Here is a 15,871-nt window from a genome sequence, read left to right on the forward strand (position 1 = left end):
CCATTGACTTCAATTTTACTAGGGTTCCTTGATACCACACTGTCAAATGCTGCCTTGATGTCAAGGGCAGTCACTCTCACCTCACCTCTGGAATTCAGCTCTTTTGTCCATGTTTGGACAATGAGGTCTGGAGCCAAGTGGCCCTGGTGAAACCCAAACTGAGCCTCGGTGAGCAGGTTATTGGTGAGTAAGTGCCACTTGATAACACTGACGGCACCAACATCACTTTGCTAATGATTGAGAGTAGACTGATGAGGTGGTAATTGACCAGATTGGATTTGTCCTGCTTTTTGTTGACAGGACATACCTGTGCAGTTTTCCACATTGTCAGGTAGATACCAGTGTTGTAACTGAACTGGAACAGCTTGGCTAGAGGCGCAGCTAGTTCTGGAGCACAAGTCTTCCGCATTACAGCCAGGATGTTGTCGGGGCCCATAGTCTTTGCTGTATTCAGTGCGCTCAGCCGTTTCTTGATATCACGTGGTGTGAATCGAATTGGCTGAAGACTGGCTTCTGCGATGGTGGGGACCTCAGGAAGAGGCCGAGATGGATCACTCACTCGGCACTTCTGGCTGAAGATAGTTGCAAAAGCTTCAGCTTTATCTTTTGCACTCACGTGCTGGGCTCCTCCATCATTGAGAATGAGGATGTTTATGGAGCCTCCTCCTCCCGTTACTTGTTTAATGGTCCACCACCATTCACGACTGGATGTGGCAGGACTGCAGAGCTTTGATCTGATCTGTTGGTTGTAAATGTTGAACATGTGCCATTTTGAAGACTGGCTGTTACTACTGTGCTTTCATCTCTGGAATCTGGATCTGAATTATGCTAAACTGACAGGATGAAAGAGTTCTCTCTCTGCTGGATGTAAGGGTCATAAGATGAAATGAGTTTGAAGCAGTCTCAATCTCAACCCAGTTCCTGGTGAGTGTGAATCAAACAACTATCCATAATTTGGCTCTAATTGGTAACTGCTTTTAAAAGGCCATAAGGATGGCTGATATGGGACATTCAGAAATAACTGAGGATAGGGTCAAGCATTGTTGAGACAGAGTAGAGAAAGTTTCACTCTGACCTGGCAGTACTTGATGATGATGGGTACCAAAATTGGAAAGCTGTTGCTTTCTCTATTATTTTATAAGCACAAAAACATTCACCCTAAAGTATAGGCCCTAGGATTAGGCCATTCAACCCTTCAAGGCTATTCCGCCATTCAATTAGATCATGCCTGGTCTGTACCTCAACCCAATTTACCCGCATTTGCTATCCAGGCTGTGCTCTAGCTGTCTCATCAGTAGAGCAGGTAAAATTCAGAACAGTGAGTTCCTGGCAGGTTTCTGGTGGGTTCTGGCAATTTTAACTGCACCTCCCCACCTGGTTCCCACCAGTACAGGTGGGGATAAAATCATCCAAAAAGCATATGTGAAAATTGAACATTCCTGCAATTTCATTGCTGTTTTATTGAAATTGGTGAAAAAAATTGCCTTTGTTTCCATTTTTATTAAAACAGGATTGTCAGCCCCTTTGTAATAAATCTGATGTCTGAATATGTTTTTAATCAACTGCTTCTGTTTCATTTGAGGGTTTTAAATCAGCTGTTTATTTGCATCTTCCTCTATGGTCATTTCAGTGTTGTTTCTATACTACAAAATGTGACATTGGGTTTTCACCATCATAAAAATATAAATTCTTTCCTTTGTAGATTGTAGAAGAGAGTCCGCCATATTTTGAGATCCCCGCATCGTGCCACATTTTGGTGGATAATCTCATTAAGAAGGGCCTAATGGTGGATCAACACGAGAGACCGTTTGCTGCAACCTTGCGAGATGAAGCAGATGAAGCCTTGGCTCAGCGTAAGAAACAATTTATAACAGCAGTGTGATTTATATTTTCATCGGAAATTTATCCAGTTTCACTCCCATCAGAAGAATATTAAATAACCTTTCTAGTGCAACTTTGCCATTTCTCATTATGTTAAAATGAAATCACAAATGACAGTGTTGTGGTGATGCAATATGTTCGAGTTCCAATGTACAGTGAGGGAAAAAAATTATGGAATGTGAACTTGTACCCACAATTCTCGACAGAATGAGTTCCCAACCTCGGCTGTGCTATCATGAGGAAGTGCCAAATAAAGGACACAGGGATGGAGGGCAAGCCAAACATAGGATCACCCTGGACTGTGTATAGGGACCTCCTGGTGGCCAGTTATAGTATGGCATCAGCAAAGGCCAGGCTATGGTGTGGACCAGGAAGTCTTTTTAAAGTGTAACATTTTATAATAAAATTGGCTTCAGTATTTAGCAACCCAGTGGAATCCCCATCGATTAGTATTCAATTTGCCTAGAAATGTTACACAGGTCAAGTGCTCCATATCATTGAAGTTTACAAAAATATGTCTTTGACAATCTGTATAAGGATGAATAGTGTCTTCATATCAAGTATGTTTTCGTTCAGACTGCCCTGTGTATATTTTGACAACATATCTACAAATATTAATATAATTTGTACTTTTTCAGTCTTTTCCCTATTGTTTTAATTTAGTTATTCTCTCATCTATTCATCAGTTTATCATTTATAATGTTGTTTGTTCCGATAAGTTTTTCTTTCCATTCTCCTGTAATTGAGTTTGTTCTTTTCGGCTTCACTGACCTAGTCTGTAATTCTTTTCATCTTTATTTTTCCAATATTGCTGTTTTTCCCTATCACCTTTCGTTCTCTCCCTTTGTTTATCTTTCTGTTTCAGTTTACCATTTCCTGAACTGTTCCAGTGCAGCTACAACACTGGCATAGACCCAATAATGTGGAAAATTGCACAGGTATGTCCTATAGCAAAAAGCTGGAAGAATCTAACCTAGTCAATTGCCATCTTATCAGCCTCCTCACTATCACCAGAAAAGTGATGCAAGGAATCATCAATACTGCCATCAAACAACAACTATGCACCAATAACCTGTTCACTGATGCTGAGTTTGGGTTCTGCCAGAATCACTTGTCTCCTGACCTCACCCTGACCTTCAAAGGCATCACCATTGCTAGGTCCCCCACCATCAACATCTTGAGGGTCACTATTGAGAAGACACTTAACTGGACTGACCATACCAACACTATGGCTACAAGGCTGAGGCTGTGTATTCTGTGATGAATGGCTCACCTCCTGACGCTACAAGGCACAAGTCATGAGTGTGATAGAATACTCACCACTTGCCTGGATGGGTGCTGCCGCAACAACACTCCAGAAATGCAACATCGTGCAGGAAAAAGCAGTCGCCTTGATCAGTGCCACTGCCACTAGACTCAAAATCTACCTCCTCCATTACCAACGCACCAGTACTATGTATGATCTACAGGATGCACTGCATCAACTTGCAAAGGTTACTTTGACAGCACCTCCCTCTCCTGCAACCCCTACCACCAAGAAAGGCAAGAGCAGTAATATCATAAGAGCACCATTACCTCCAAGTTCCTCTCCAAGTCACATGCCATCCTGACTTGGAGATGTATTATCATTCCTTCATTGTCGTGGGTCAAATTCCTGGAATTCCTTACATAACTCCATTATCAGAGCACCATCACCACAACGACTGCAGTGATTCAAGGGAAGGCCCATCGGCATCTTCTGAGAGCAACTAGGGATGGGCAATAAATATGGCCTTGAAAGGAATGTCCACATCCTGAGAACAAAGTAAACTGTAAAAAAAAATGTTTGGCTGGAGTCAGGGTCACAGCACTGGAAACTGCAATTCTGGCTCAATAAATGCACAGATACAACTAGCATTTATTAGCTATGAACTAGAATGTCTCACGGGAAGGCCTGCACTGAAGTTGTGCATGTGAAGGCCCAAATATATCAGATTTTATCTGGGGAGCGGTTTTCAGCGGGTGAGTTTTGATTTCAGTTATAAATTCACCCACTCAAGAAAAAAAGAGGCCTGTGGCGTAAGAAAACTACTAGGCACTTGGTCTAAGCGTTAAACAAAGCTTTAATAAACTGTTTTACAACATGGAGGTCTAGTTGTGTCCTTCACTAGTTCCTGTTAAGAATGTCCTGCGCAAGCTGGGCCCGTGCCCAAGTATTTATACTCTCCCTGGACAGCGCCACCCGCAGGCCGCTCAGTTGATTCATGGCTGCCTCCTCCTGGCGCCACAAGGAAATTAATTTTTGACTTTATTTTAGCCTCTATAACAGGGTTGTATGAACTACTTAACAGTCCAGCGCACAAAGGGCAGGCAAATCATTTTTATTTATGCTTACATTTCTTATTCACTGATTTGTCCTCTTTGAACTTCTTTGTCTTGGAGGTTTGGACAGGGTTGTTCTTAGCTCTATTACCTGATTGGTGGTTAAATCCTAAATCTGAACACCAAGACTAGTTGGTGTCAGCAAATGAATAGGAATATTGATTTAAGCTTTATTGTGGTCCATGTGGTTTCATGGTAAACACTAAACAAGTCTAGGGAGACGCTGGCAATGGTGGGGGGGGGGGGGGGGCGGTGGCATGGTTCGCATCGGGAACTCAGAGGTTGCAGAGGTGCATTTTGCAGTGGCTTTTTAAAGAAGCCACTGGAATTGAATCAGACTTCAGGGTTTCCTGACCAATTACATAAAAACATAAGAACATAAGAAATAGGAGCAGGAGTAGGCCATATGGCCCCTCGAATCTGCTCCGCCATTCAATAAGATCATGGCTGATCATCGACCTCAACTCCACTTCCCCGCCCAATCTCCATATCCCTTGATTCCCCTAGCGTCCAAAAATCGATCTATCTCAGCCTTGAATATACTCAAAGACTCAGCATCCACAGCCCTGTGGAGCAGAGAATTCCAAAGATTCACAACCCTCAGTGAAGAAATTCCTCCTCATCTCAGTCTTAAATAGCCTACCCCTTATCCTGCCCCCTAGTTCTAGACGCTCCAGCCAAGGGAAACAACCTCTCAGCATCTACCCTGTCAATCCCCTTCAGAACCTTGTATGTTTCAATGAGATCACCTCTCATTCTTCTAAACTCCAGAGAGTATAGGCCCAGTCTACACAATCTCTCATCATAGGACAGCCCTCTCGTCCCAGGAATCAATCTAGTGAATCTTCGTTGTACTGCCTCCAAGACAAGTATATCCTTCCTTAGATAAGGAGACCAAAACTGTGCACAGAACTCTAGATGTGGTCTCACCAAGGCCCTGTACAATTGTAGCAAGACTTCCTTACTTTTATACTCCAACCCCCTTGCAATAAAGGCCAACATGCCATTTGCCTTGCTTATTGCTTGCTGTACCTGCGTGCTAGCTTTCTGTGTTTCTTGCACGAGGACACCCAAATCTCTCTGAACAACAACATTTGAAAGCTTCTCACCATTTAAAAATTATTCTGTTTTTCTATTCTTCCCACCAAGGTGAATAACCTCACACTTCCCTACATTATACTCCATCTGCCACCTTACTGCCCACTCAGTCTATCTATATCCCTTTGCAGACTCTTTGGGTTGGATTTTCTCAATGAGAAGCTTTTGGATGCGGGACTGCTGCTTGCTGGCTTTCACTCCCGCCTCCATCAGCTTCTGGCCAACCAGCGGGATTTTCCCGTGATTGACCTTGTTAAGCCCGCCCAGCGGGCTCAGCAGGCCAATTAGGGGGAAGTCACTGACAGAGCACGTCAACGTCTGATGTGCCATCTGTCAAGAGCTTTTGAAAGAAGAAATGTCATCGTTTGACAGCTTTGTGAAGCTGTCAAACACTGACATTTTATGTAGTTTGATGAATCCTTGTGTTTAGGACTCATCAAACCTTTCAACTTTGCAGAAATCACCTGGCTGTTGGTTCGGAAGATCCAACAGCCAGTCTGTGATATCTACAATGAAGATGTCGGGACTCCAGATCCACCGCTGCTGAAGGCTGTAGGCAGAAACAAAGATAAGTGAGCATTTTATAACACTTAACACTCACTTTACATACTTACCACTCCACACTTGCACCCATCACTCACCTCTACCCCGCAGACCACCTTGTCTCCCACAGCCTGGCGGGGTTCCCCAAGGTCGGGAAGCCTGCACTTCGGAGCTAAAAATGGGGATAATCCTATTTTCTGCCTGTTAACTACTTTTTAACAGGCAATTAATAAGCTTTAATCCCTTTCCAGCCTCGAGGAGACGGGACCTGGGGCAGAACGGCTTCCTGCCTCCTGGCAAGAGGGCGCGGGGGCGGGTTGGGGGCGGGTTTGCCAGCCGCCCCCAAATTCTGCAACTTTACCAGCAGTCCCACCTCCATACCCGCCTCCTCAGGGCTGACAAAATCCAGCCCTTTGTGTTCTTCTCACAGCTTACTGTCCCACATAGCTTTGTCAGCAAACATGGATACATTACACTCGGTCCCTTCATCTAGGTCATTAATATAGATTGTAAATATCTGTGGCCCCAGCACTGATCCTTGCGGCACCCCACTAGTTACAGCCTGCCAACCTGATAAAGATCTGTTTATCCCTACTCTCTGTTTTCTGTCCGTTAACCAATCCTCTATCCATGCTACTATATTACCCCCAACCCCATGAGCCCTAATCTTGTGTAATAACCTTATTGAATGCCTTTTGGAAATCCAAATATACCCCATCCACTGGTTCCCCTTTATCTACCCTGCTAGTTACATCCTCAAAAAAATGCTAATAAATTTGTCAAACATGATTTCCCTTTCATAAAACCATGTTGACTCTGCCGAATCATGTTATGATTTTCGAAGTGCCCTGATACCACTTCCTTAACAATGGATTCCAGCATTTTCCCGACGACTGATGTCAGGCTAACTGGCCTGTAGTTCCCTGCTTTCTCTCTCCCTCCTTCCTTGAAACATAGAAGAATAGGAGCAGGAGTAGGCCATTCGGCCCTTCGAGCCTGCTCTGCCATTCAATATGATCATGGCTGATCATCTATCTCAATACCATATTCCTGCTCTCTCCCCATAACCCTTGATGCCTTTTGTGTCTAGAAATCTCCTTCTTAAATATATTCAGTGACTTAGCCTCCACAGCCTTCTGTGGTAGAGAATTCCACAGGTTCACCACCCTCTGAGTGAAGAAATGTCTCCTCATCTCAGTCCTAAATGTCCTACCCCGTATCCTGAGACTGTGACCCCTTGTTCTAGACCCCCCAGCCAGGGGAAACATCCTCCCTGCATCCAGTCTGTCTAGCCCTGTCAGAATAGCGGTGTTACATTTGCTACCTTACAATCCGCTGGGACCGTTCTAGAATCTAGGGAGTTTTGGAAGATCAAAACCAATGCACCCACTATCTCAGCAGCCACCTCTTTTAGAACCCAAGGATGTAGGCCATCAGGTCCCAGAGATTTGTCGGCTTTTAGTTCCATTAGTTTCTACAAGAGCGGGCGTGATGACGTCACGTATGACTCGACTTCAGCTGAGCTATTTAAAGGCGCAATGCACAGTGACAGTTGAAGGCTAGTGGAGGTGGAAGACAGGTTGTTGGAGTGGAAATAATGAGTTGGTTCTTTGGGAAAAAGTTGGTACTGCTCTAAACAGAAAAATGCAGGCTTGAAGACAGAAAGCTGCCTGAGTTTTGGTGATGCCTCCTTGGAAATCTTACTCCAAGGAGTTAGGGCCCACAGGAATATCCTGTTCCCTGCTGATGGGAGAAAGAGGCCAGTTGGCCAGACAAAGAAGGCATGGCTGGAGATCGCGGAAGAAGTGAGGAGCAGGAATGTGGTAGGCAGGACCTGGATATAGTGCAGAAAATGCTTTAACGACTTCATGAGGTCAGGAACGGTGAGTACAATGCCACATTGCCCTACATCCTGATGTGCATGTCACCCCAACCCCCTCACTCTGCCTTCCCGAGCCTACTCCTGCACATCACTCCTCACACCAACCTGCCTTGCAGGTGCACCCATCCCTCTCTGTCTTTGCACTTGCACACATCCCCATCTGACCATCCACCACTGACACTCACCCTCATCTTAATGCAATGTCATGTCTCTCCCTCACAGTCATCCTCTACAGATGTTGCCCATCCATCCCTTCCACTCATTCCATGACTCTCACTCAAAGGTCTCTTGTTTCTCTCCTTGCAGAAGAGAGCACAAAACAGCTGGGAGAGGCAGAGTACCGGAGGTGGCTCTCCAGTCATAGCCACGCTGACTGCAGCAGAGGAGGAGGCCCTGGAGCTGAGCCGAGTTGTGGAGCTGCTGGTGGTGGGAGATGGAGAGAGAGGGATCTCCCAGCTACCTGATGACAGAATTAAATATCACACAGCCACATGGCATACAAAAGTCACTCATCTTGACTTGATGTCAGTAGCCAGTGAAATATGATCATGTGTATAATGGTAACTTAAAACATTCTTATCATAACAGTTCTAATTCATGTCTTTATTCTCCCACAGGCCCATCAAGTGTCCCCCCGACTATCCAGCCAGAGGACACTTGATGGGCCAACTCATTCACATCCAGCACCAGCGCAGATACACACACGTCGGTGGGTCCACTAAGTCAGAAAGTAGTGTTGGCACCTGGTGTTTCATACATCACATGTAAGCAGGAGCAAATGGTGGAGATAGGGACAGCAGTGGAGAGTCCTTGTTGGAGGGCGCAGGACGCTCCAAGCAGTGCTCAGCTGGACAAAGATGCTAAATCTCAGGGGCCGTCGACAAAGCGGATGATTCTTGAGGAGCAACAGAAAGTACAGGAGGCTCTGGCAGGATTTCCAGCCATGATGTGCTCACTTGCAGGGAGACTGGAGGAGTCCATCTCCAGCATGGCTGGCATGATGTTGCAGGCCATGCCTATGATGTGTTCGTCCATGGAAAGGGTGGCCACCTGCATGGAGCATCAAACACGGCATTCAAACGAGTGCATGCTTGCTCTGACCAACAGCTTGCACACTCTGAATGCCACCTTATCTAGGATGGATAGAAACCTGGCTGTTCATCACTCCACTGATGTGCAGCAAAGTGCTCTCCAGCTCGTTCCTAGCAGGGAAGTGCCGTGGGCCATGAGGGGGATGATGGTGAGAGGGGACATGGAAGTGGGGGCTCTGCTCAAAGCACTCCCACTTCTCCCCCGTTGCCACCCCCACCCCAGTCAAAGCCTTACATGCTGCCTCGTGTCCTGATGTCTGAGTCTGCCCCTGCCCAGGTCAGGAGGAGGAGTCTTTGGTGGGGCCCTTATAGGTTCCAAAACTCAGAGGACGTCTGCCAAAAGTCTCTCAGCAGTCAGAACAGGGAAGTGAGCAGCCTGCCTCTACTGAAGCCTCAGGGGGTTGCATGGCGTAGGAGCTATAGGAAGAGGAAGATTAAAGAATTCTAGATGCACAATGGTATGCACATGGGTGTGTTACAAAATGTTAGATTGTTAAGTTTCTGTTTACTTTTTGAGCCATATAAAATTATGTCTTTGCACCACTTTCCCATCTTGTCCATTTTTACCTGGTGCCTGGCAAGTGGCCATGTCAGTTGAAGTGAATGGTAAGACATTACTTAACCTCAAGCAATGGGTATGTGTGATGGGGATGGTATGGTTGAAGGGTTAATTACAGTCCTAGCCCTTTTGGGCCATCCCAGATCAGGCGTATTCCCCAGACGTTCACTCTCAACTTAAGTTAGAGATAGCCAAATTCCATAAGACGCTTAAATGGGTCTAAAGGTTCAGGCTATCTCTCCCCAAAGGAAAGGAATGACTAAAGATGTTACCGTCCTCTGGATAGTACTTTTAATACGTTGAACTAGACTGTAACCTTCCGGATATTATAAGGGTCAGGAATATCCCCCAGATTTCTGCAACTCCTTACAAAAGAGAGTGTACAGAATTTATGGGTTCGCGAGTCTATACAGAATTACTCTTTGAGACAATTCTAAAAATATATAGTTTTATTTAAGAGCCGGCATTCAGTTAACATCTGTTGAATCAGTCGCAACATTAACAATTCAAAGTACAATTTGCTTACATTTCTTTCTTCTCAGAGATCCTTATTCTCAAATCTTTACTTCTTTATATTTCTTACTTATTTTTTAAATCCAGAACATTTCTTATTTCTTATTTCTAAATCCAGAAGCTCCACCAAAAATCAATTACTTTGATATACCCGAGACTCATAGTTAAAAACTTACAGAGATGCCTCTGGAAAGTTGAGAATTGCCCTGCCCGTTCAGCGAATTCTGACTTTCTGTTAAAAAGGTCTTATTTTTATACCCTTTTGGCATTGGTTTCTTCTTTGGTGTTCTCTGCTGATGTTAGCTAATTGTCTTTATTGATCCCTCTGTTTGAATGCTTCCTTTGAATGCTTTCTATGTTACTATCAATTCAACTATTGCATGCATAATTATTTCTCAGTTTTTAGAACACCTAAAAGTAATCATAAAAACAATGACAGCTATGGTTTCTGTTTGATGCCTTTCTTATCGAAGATTCTTCATTCATTTCTTAATATTGGCTTAATTGCTTTTTAGCAGACATTTTGACTCCGTTCTGCTTCAAGTTTAATACAAACACAATGCAATTGCTTGGTGTCATCTATTGAAGTTATATCTTCAAAGTCTTGTTGGTATGGTTTTTACTATATGTAAATCAAAACCACTTTAACTGTGTGTTTACTTGTTTTCTAGCTATCTCAATTGGTTGCATATTTAATCTTATGGTTCCTGTTTTCCAAGTTTAACATAAAACTATTTGACCAGCAGTTGTTTCTTTACTTGATGTCATGTTTTCAAAGGCACATGCCTCTTTTAATGTTTGTATTTCTGTTTCAATCGTGTTGGTTTTTCACACTTTAAACTGTGTCTCTAATTGTGTTCATTGCAAACCGTAGACCTTTCGGAACCACCAATGCTTTGCTTCAATCTTTCATTGTTTTAGAATATTTAACTAATTCCCATTTCAAAGCTTGTTTGCAACTTTGTTATCAACTGATCTTTTCTCAGAAGCCTGTGTTTCTGTTTACAGCCTTTCTGCTGAGACTTGTGTCTTTTAAACCCAGTATGTCTTTTATTAATAATATTAGAAATCTGTTCATAGTATCGTGTATTTCTCTGAATCATGGCTATTCCTTCAAATGGTCATTTTAGGACTGCTTTGTGATGGGGGGAAAGTTGGTTCAGCACCTGGGTGCCATATGGGTGCACTGGTGCAACCGAACTAAATCATGTCATTATGAGGCCATCCTGGGCCTCCCGGGCAGCAATGTGCGCCGCTGCTGGTACCATGTCTACTTCAAGTTTCTCCTCCTCCTCCTGTGCCTCCTCCTCCTACAAAGATGCTCTGCACACTATGCCTTGCTCCTCCAGCAGCTCCAGTCCTCGTTGCTGCGCTATGTTGTGCAAAGTGCAGCATACCACGATCATTCTGGAGACCCTGGCTGGTGCGCATTGAAGGGTTCCTCCAGATATGAACATTCCTGGGTGACGTGGGGGTGCCTTGATGGCCACATGTGTGTAGTCGATGACGTCCTGCACCTGTGGGAAGCCAGCCACACCCGCAAAGCCGAGCACCCACTCAGTAACACTGGCTTCATCAGTGGCAAAGTGTACATAAGTGCCTGACTTGTCAAACATGGCATTGGTCACCTGGGTGATGCATTTGTGGGTGGCCGACTGCGAGATCCTGCAAATGTCTCCTACAGATCACTGGCAGGAGCCTGAGATGAAGAAGTTGTGGGCAGTGGTGACTTTGCAGCCACTGGTAACGTGTGTCCACCAGGTCCACTTGGCAGCAGGTCTTCTTCAAGCAAGCTACAAATATCTGTCACTGTAGTAAATATGGGTAGAAGTGGTAAAGGTAGAAGCAATGGAAGGGGTGAAAATTGATAGACAAGATGTACTGGAAAGGCTGAGTATGCTTAGAGTGGATAAGTTGCCTGGTCCAGATGGATTGCATCCCAGGTTGCTAAGGGAATTGGGGGAGGAGATAGCGGAAGGGCTTGCCATAATTTTCCAATCTTCCCTAGATGCACGGGAGGTGCCCAAGGATTGGAAAGTGGCAAATGTGACACTGTTGTTCAAGAAAGGGTATAAGGACAATCCTAGTAACTACAAGCTGGTCAGTTTAACATCAGTGGTGGGTAAAGTTTTAGAAACAATAATCAAGGAAAAAATTAACGGGCACTTGGAGAGGTTTAAGCTAATTAAGGAGAGCCAACACGGTTTGTAAAAGGCAGATCGTGTTTGACTAATCTAATTGAATTTTTTGATGAAGTAACAGGGAGGATTGATGAAGGGAATGCAATGGATGTTGTCTACATGGATTTTAAGAAGGCGTTTGACAAAGTACCACATAGAAGGCTGGTTAACAAAATTGAGCTCATGGAATAGATGGGTCAGTGGCAGCTTTGATAAGGAAATGGCTTAAGGACAGAAAACAGCAAGTCATGGTAAATGGCTGTTTTTTAGACTGGAGGATGGTAGACAGTGGTGTTCACAGAATCACAGAAACCCCACAGTGCAGATAGAGGCCATTTCGGCCCATTGAGCCTGCACCGACACATATCCTACCCGAGCCCCGTAACCCCACATATTTAATCCCCCTAACACTAAGGGTCAATTTATCATAGCCAAATCAACCTAACCCGCACATCTTTGGACTGTGGGAGGAAACCGGAGCACCCGGAGGAAACCCACGCAAACACGGGGAGAATGTGCAAACTCCACACAGACAGTCACCCGAGGCCGGATTCGAACCCGGGTCCCTGGCGCTGTGAGGCAACAGTGCTAACCACTATGCCACCGTGCTGCCCAAGGGTCAGTGCTGGGGCCATTGCTTTTTTTGATATATAAATAAATTACCTGGATATTGGAATACAGAGTAGAATTTCTAAATTTGCCAATGACACCAAACTTGGGGGTGTGGCAAACAGTGAGGATGATACCAATCGACTGCAACAGAACATAGAAAGGCTAGCAGAATGGGCAGACAAGTGACAGATGGAATTTAATACAGAGAAGTGTGAGGTGATGCCTTTTGGCAGAAGGAACAGGGAGGGGCAATATGCACTTAATGGCACAGTTTTAAAGAGTGTGCAGGGACAGAGGGACCTGCGAGTTAATGTGCATAGGTCCCTGAAGGTGGCAGGACATATTGAGAGAGTGGTTAGCAAAGCATATGGGATCTCGGGCTTCATAAATAGAGGTATTGAGTACAAAAGTAGAGCAGTTATGCTGAACCTTTATAAAGCGCTGGTTAGGCCACAACTGGAGTATTGCGTCCAGTTCTGGTCACCACACTTTAGGAAGGATGTGAAGGCCCTTGAGAGGGTGCAGAGGAGATTTACCAGAATGGTTCCGGGGATGGGGGATTTTAGCTACAAGGACAGGTTGGAGAAGCTGGATTTGTTTTCTTTAGAGCAAAGGAGGTTGAGGGGTGATTTGATAGAGGTGTACAAGATTATGACGGGTTTAGATAGGCTGGACGGGGAAAGGCTGTTCCCTCTAGTTGATGGTACAAGGACTAGGGGACACAGATTTAAGGTTTCGGGCAAGAGATAGAGGGGGGATGTGAGGAAAAACTTTTTAAACGCAGCGAGTGGTGAGGATCTGGAACTCGCTGCCGACGGAAGTGGCGGAAGTGGACACACTCAATGTTTTCAAGGGGAGACTGGATAGACACTTGAGGGAAATAAACTTGCAGGGCTACGGGGAGAGAGCGGGGGAATGGGACTGACTGCATTGCTCTACTGAGAGCTGGCATGGACTTCTTCAGTGCCATTATGACTCACTGTTTTCTGTCCTTAAGCCAATTCCTTATCCAAGCTGCCACTGACCCACCTATTCCATGAGCCTCAATTTTGTTAACCAGCCTTCTATGTGGTACTTTGTCAAATGCCTTCGTAAAATCCATGTAGACAACATCCATTGCATTCCGTTCATCAACCCTCTACAATAATGTTAGTCTTGTTTTTGTCAGTTTCAGATCTTCAGTTCATATTTGGGGAGCAGTATGCTGCAGTAACCTCGCCACTGTGCAATGAAAATATGTCTGAGACATCACAATATTCTTCTACTGCCACTCGTGAACTACGCTCCATTCTAAAAGGTTTAGCTGACCCATCTCCAGGACCTGATCCCGCTCCAGAATGTGAGGATATAGTAAATGAAGTACAAACCCCACAAAAAATTGGGGTTGAAACATATTGTGAAAAGCGGCAAAGCCCACAAGAAAAAATAAAGAATACCACAGAAGAAGACAGAAAAGATGTTAATTCTTCCAAGCCTTGCGGTACTAATATTGAAAATCAAACTTCAACTTTAAAAATGAATCAGCAACCGTTCCACAGAAAAGTAAAGCATTTCCATTCGAGTCCTACTCAATTGCAGCAACCACAGAGAAACGAAGATGCCAATCAGCTCCTAAAAGGTATATTAGTGCTGAAAGTAGATTTAACAGTCACCAGATGAAAATGCATTGCGGTGATAATCTGCCTGCTGGTAATTTGAAAGCCCCGTTTACACCATGCTGATAATGTCCATTTAGACAGAGAAGTCTAATTAAGTGGTGGTAATGCTAATTGCATTTTACAGCATAGGTTTAACAAAGCAATAACATTTTAATGCTTAACAGGAATGTGATCAATTACTTGGGGGGAGGGGAATGCAAGAGGAAGAATTCAATTTAATTTAGGCAGACAGCAATTCTTTCATCATAATGCAGCATGTTTACCTAAATAACTTTACTCTCACAGACCAAATTCTAATTTAATAATGATTAGTGCAATTAAATTCATACTTCATGCACGTCATGGGACTGAAATCTGGGAACCCTGCTATACCCTAATGGATAGTAAGTCAATAAGCAACAACACAAAAGACTGGCAAACGCATTTGTAAATACACCTTTGTGTGACATGAACTCACTTTGGATTGCATTAGAGTAGTGCATTATTCTGAGTGCACACTTAATGAATACACATGCAACATTAGGGAGACAATCAATCAGCTTTCACACCTGGCACCAGGTAGCAAACCCGCCACAGGAATATTGTAATCTATGAGCACCTCCCAGGAGGAAAGAGTGGATTAGACATTCCAGAAATGCCTACAAATCCACCCAGGATCCTGATTACTGAAGTATCCACTCTACATATAATGGGGGAGCAATTCATATTCGCCAGGAAAGTTGCTGGTGTCACCGGCAACTGGAGTTAACGGCCGCAACACTAACGGGACAAAATTCATCTGGGGGGCTGGAGATTGGTGGCGCAGCGCTTACCTTCTAGTGCAACGCCGTCCTGTTGGCGTTAATGGAGGCATCCGACCCGAAGTTCCTGTCCAGGTGCAGCGTTCGAGCTTCGCACAGCCTCTGGAAGCGAGGCTGTGGAGCTCACAAGGAATTGTGAGCAATGAAAAGGCCTGTGAATTAAAGGGGCCATGCACTCAGAACTAATACAAATTAAAATGCAGCAAAACAATGCAGTTTTCAGCTCTTTATGCGTTTCAAAAAAAACATTAACATTAAAATGTTCCAAATGTGAATATTCAGCTCTTAAAGCGGAATTCCCTTCTTAACCTCAAAAAATGGGAAAAGTGCTTCAGCACTAACACAAATGGCTCAGCAAGCCAGGGAAGGGGCACCCAGGGTCTCACACGCAGCATTCCAGCTTTGTGCAGGGGGTCAACACTGCAAGACAGGCTCTCTACCCAAAGGTAGCCAGGAAGCACTCCAGAATGGGACCACATCACCGAGGCTGTCACTGCCAGCAGTGTCGCCCCCAACCACCTGGCTCCAGTGCCCTCAAATGTGAATATTCAGCTCTTAAAGCGGAATTCCCTTCTTGGGTCGGATGCCTTCATGACCTCAGACCACCAGTCAAGGTTGGTGATGCATCTTCAAAAGCTGTCTCCTACCAACTGCACCGCTAGCCTCACACACTGCTCAATGCACAACCCCCAA

At 44.6% G+C, this 15,871-nt stretch overlaps 1 protein-coding gene across 1 annotated transcript in view; it reads left to right on the forward strand.

The window, feature by feature from the left end:
* LOC147120391 (mitogen-activated protein kinase kinase kinase 14-like) overlaps positions 1–14,379 on the forward strand; it is a 93,637-nt gene extending 79,258 nt beyond the window's left edge. The window contains exons 9-10 of the mRNA XM_085984224.1: positions 1,703–1,853; positions 13,889–14,379. Of these exons, the coding sequence (XP_085840350.1) occupies positions 1,703–1,853; positions 13,889–14,379 (642 nt within the window). The remainder of the gene's footprint in view (positions 1–1,702; positions 1,854–13,888) is intronic.
* The last annotated feature ends 1,492 nt before the right edge of the window (positions 14,380–15,871 follow it).

The sequence above is a fragment of the Somniosus microcephalus genome, chromosome 4 (genome assembly GCF_052327205.1).
Source record: "Somniosus microcephalus isolate GS21.2 chromosome 4, FLI_Smic_1.0, whole genome shotgun sequence".
Lineage (NCBI taxonomy): Eukaryota > Metazoa > Chordata > Chondrichthyes > Squaliformes > Somniosidae > Somniosus > Somniosus microcephalus.